Here is a 3,397-nt window from a genome sequence, read left to right on the forward strand (position 1 = left end):
ATCTAAGCTTTCCAATTATATATGATTAAAGGTTATAAGCGAGCAATAACTTGTTGTATACAGACATTGTCATAGGGTAAAAAAAGAAAGAGTGATAACACATAGCAGTGCAGCAATGGTAGCTTGCTATCACACATTTTCCATCTCTAGGAACCCAGACATTGTCGGTTCAATTGAGCTCAACCGACCACCCCCACCCTCTGGCTCATGGACTATAAAATACTCAACCTTGATGACTAAATCAGCTAATCTGGGTGGTTGTCATTTCTTATGTGTCTATGGTTATGACATTAATAGGACGTAGAGAGGCTTATCATTCATGTCCCATTGGAAATGACTTCTGTCTTGTCTGAGGGTATAATAAAGACCCTGACATGTGAATCAAACTTGAACAAAAGTATTCATCCACGTCCACAAGAAGTGCAGGAAAATTATACGATTTTGAAATAAATGTTTATTGCTTAACTCAAATGCTAAAATAATTGAAATGAATAAAGAAAAAGGCCTTTTAAGTTTACTTTGCATCCATACCAACATATTCACTCACAAGCTAAGCACATGAATACTCAATTCTATCCACATACATTCTCTACATTTCAACCAACAAACCATCTACACAGTAACTCAAATGTCCAGCAATTTATAACACACTTTTTCATAAACAAATAAAAAATTATTATAAATACAAAAGATAGAAAGCAGAGAAAATGTTTCACTACAAACAAAAAAGGAGGGACCAGCACAAGGCCAACTTGAGTTTGCATGACAAGGTCCTGAGAACATAGGACGTTGTCAAGGAAAATGGCCATATCTGGGTTAAAGGTGTGTTGACACTGAGCTGGTGTAAACAGAATCCCCTCAGTGAGGCCAACTGCAGCCAGTGACCTGGCCTTTCCCGGCTTCCTGTGGCTGTCTCAGGTGAACACCTTGGATCCTCTACTAGACCCTCACCATTGAAGTAGCATATCTCCTGTGACCTGCTGCACTGTCTCTCTCCCTTGTCCAATCACCCCTGCTTGTTTCCAAAACAGCAAAGACTAACTACCTATGAATTCTCTCTGAGGGGATGGGACCTGTGATCCAAACTGAGTGAATTAACCTCCAGCTCTTCCTCCATATCTTCATCATCCTCTTCCTCAGAGCTGGAGTCATCGTTGTAGAAGTGGAGAGTGGCTTGGACAGGGAAACTGTCCAAGACCTTCTTCCCCAAATGAGACAGATATTCCTCAGTCCTGGACTTTGGCATGAAGAGCCTATGGATCAGATGAATGTATTTAGTATTGTAAAATACATCAGTGTTTTAATATTTAAAGAAAGTAGAATATACCAAAATTGTCTTCATGAAGTTGATAGTAACATCAAATCATCAAATTGATTCAGGACACAGCTCTTTTCCCAAAATGTGTCTCAATGTGGTCACAATACCAACTTGCTTTCTTCTCTCAACTGCCAACAGTCTACATACCTGACAGGGTGTTGGAATCCATGGGCACCTTTGGTCATCTGTCTGGTTCTTGATGACACATTCCCTTGGCCAAACTAAAGAGGACAAGTAGGCATGATCATTTTCAACTCAAATGAACAGACCTATAAAATAAAAAAATATAGCATTGCCAAGGACCTGTGACAGTTAAGTATTAGATACTCTTGTTCACTAGGCTACAGGTTTCTTGTGCTGATAGGTTGGATGAAATTGAATTATTGTATAATTTAATTGTAGGCCTTAAGCAGTTGCAGAGAAGGGAATGCCCTTACTTTATCTGGAAGTCCAGTTTCTCTGTGACAGGGAATCCATGGTCTCCATATTACCGGATAACTGTAAATGTTGAAAATAATTTATTGAAGTGGTTTTTACTTCCACATTCCAAGTAGGTTAAGTAGGCTAAAGATACCTTTCATACCTTTGAAGTGGCTCTTCAGTCTCCGCGTATCGTCTCATGCAACTCATTGGTTTGGCTTTCATAGTGAGCGACGGCAGCTGCGTATCCAGACCAAGAGGGAGCATCTTCTGTCCTCGACTGACCCACTACCTGAAAACTCTGAGACTGAGAGGCATATGGTCAGGTATGCTGTTTATCAAGGTTTTCTCATCTTGACCGTTCACTTGAATAAACAAAAGTGGAGTTGTGTGGGGGAGTCTGAGATCTGTCTTCAGCTGTCAAGTTGCAGGTCCCCTTCCTCCACTGGTCCCTTAAGGATATGGAAATGGAAGCTTTTCAAATGATGATCACGAAAAGTTAGTTATTCAGATATAAAAGCAATAATTTGTTGTTGTTCTCTTTTTCATTATGTTGTTTAACTTTTCGGCCCTGGCTGTCTCTGCATTTATTTTATAGGGCTATCCTATAGTTCTTGGTAAGTGTACAGGTAACATGCATTTGTACTGGGCACAATTAGATTGAATGGATTAGAATTAGTTTAATTCTCATTTAAGGAAAGCAATTGTATAACATTTGATGAGTTGAGGAACAGTTATAGCCTCTCACATTGTATTTTCTCCTAATATAAATTTGAATTTTTCTTTCCCTGATAAAGTTGCAAATAATCTCTCTCTCGCTTTCAATTTCAATTCAATTTAAGGGGCTTTTTTGGCATGTGAAGCACATGTTTACATTGCCAAAGCAAGTGAAATAGATAATAAACAAAAGTGAAATAAACAATAAATAAATAAATTGTAGTAAAAATTACTCACAAAAGTTCCAAAAGAATAAAGACATTTCAAATGTCATATTATGTGCAAATAGTTAAAGTAAAAAAGGGAAAATAAATAAACATAAAAATGGGTTGTATTTACGATGGTGTTTGTTCTTCACTGGTTGCCCTTTTCTTGTGGCAACAGGTCACAAATCTTGCTGCTGTGATGGCACAATGTGGAATTTCAACGAATAGATATGGGAGTTTACAAAATTGGGTTTGCTTTCTAATTCTTTGTGGGTCTGTGTAATCTGAGGGAAATATGTGTTTCTAATACAATCATACATTTAGCAGGTTAGGAAATGCAGCTCACTTTCCACCTCATTTTGTGGGCAGTGTGCACACAGCCTGTCTTCTCTTGAGAGCCAGGTCTGCCTACGGCAGCCTTTCTCAATAGCAAGGCTATGCGCAAGGAGTCGGTACATAGTCAAAGCTTTCCTTAAGTTTGGGTCAGTCACAGTGGTCAGGTATTCTGCCACTGTGTACTCTCTGTTTAGGGCCAAAAATGTGTCAAGTAATTATCTTTTTGTTCTCACAATTTGGTTGGGTCTAATTGTGTTGCTGTCCTGGGGCTCTTTGGGGTCTGTTTGTGTTTGTGAACAGGGCCCCAGGACCAGCTTGCTTAGAGGACTCTTCTCCAGGCTCATCAGGTTAGTTTGAGAAACAGACGCCTCACAAGTCTTCAACTGGCAGCTTCATTAAA

General features: G+C 39.2%; 1 protein-coding gene across 1 annotated transcript; it reads right to left on the reverse strand.

Annotated features, from left to right (window-relative positions):
- Nucleotides 1-436: 436 nt before the first annotated feature.
- On the reverse strand, nucleotides 437-2,155 carry ripply3 (ripply transcriptional repressor 3). The gene is made up of 4 exons (XM_031808366.1): nucleotides 1,902-2,155; nucleotides 1,756-1,816; nucleotides 1,466-1,539; nucleotides 437-1,253 (listed from the first exon to the last, which is right to left on the reverse strand). The coding sequence occupies exons 1-4, from the start codon at nucleotides 2,003-2,005 to the stop codon at nucleotides 1,046-1,048; spliced, it is 447 nt and encodes a 148-aa protein (XP_031664226.1). The 5' UTR covers nucleotides 2,006-2,155; the 3' UTR covers nucleotides 437-1,045.
- Between the last annotated feature and the right edge of the window lie 1,242 nt (nucleotides 2,156-3,397).

The sequence above is a fragment of the Oncorhynchus kisutch genome, linkage group LG28, assembly GCF_002021735.2.
Source record: "Oncorhynchus kisutch isolate 150728-3 linkage group LG28, Okis_V2, whole genome shotgun sequence".
Lineage (NCBI taxonomy): Eukaryota > Metazoa > Chordata > Actinopteri > Salmoniformes > Salmonidae > Oncorhynchus > Oncorhynchus kisutch.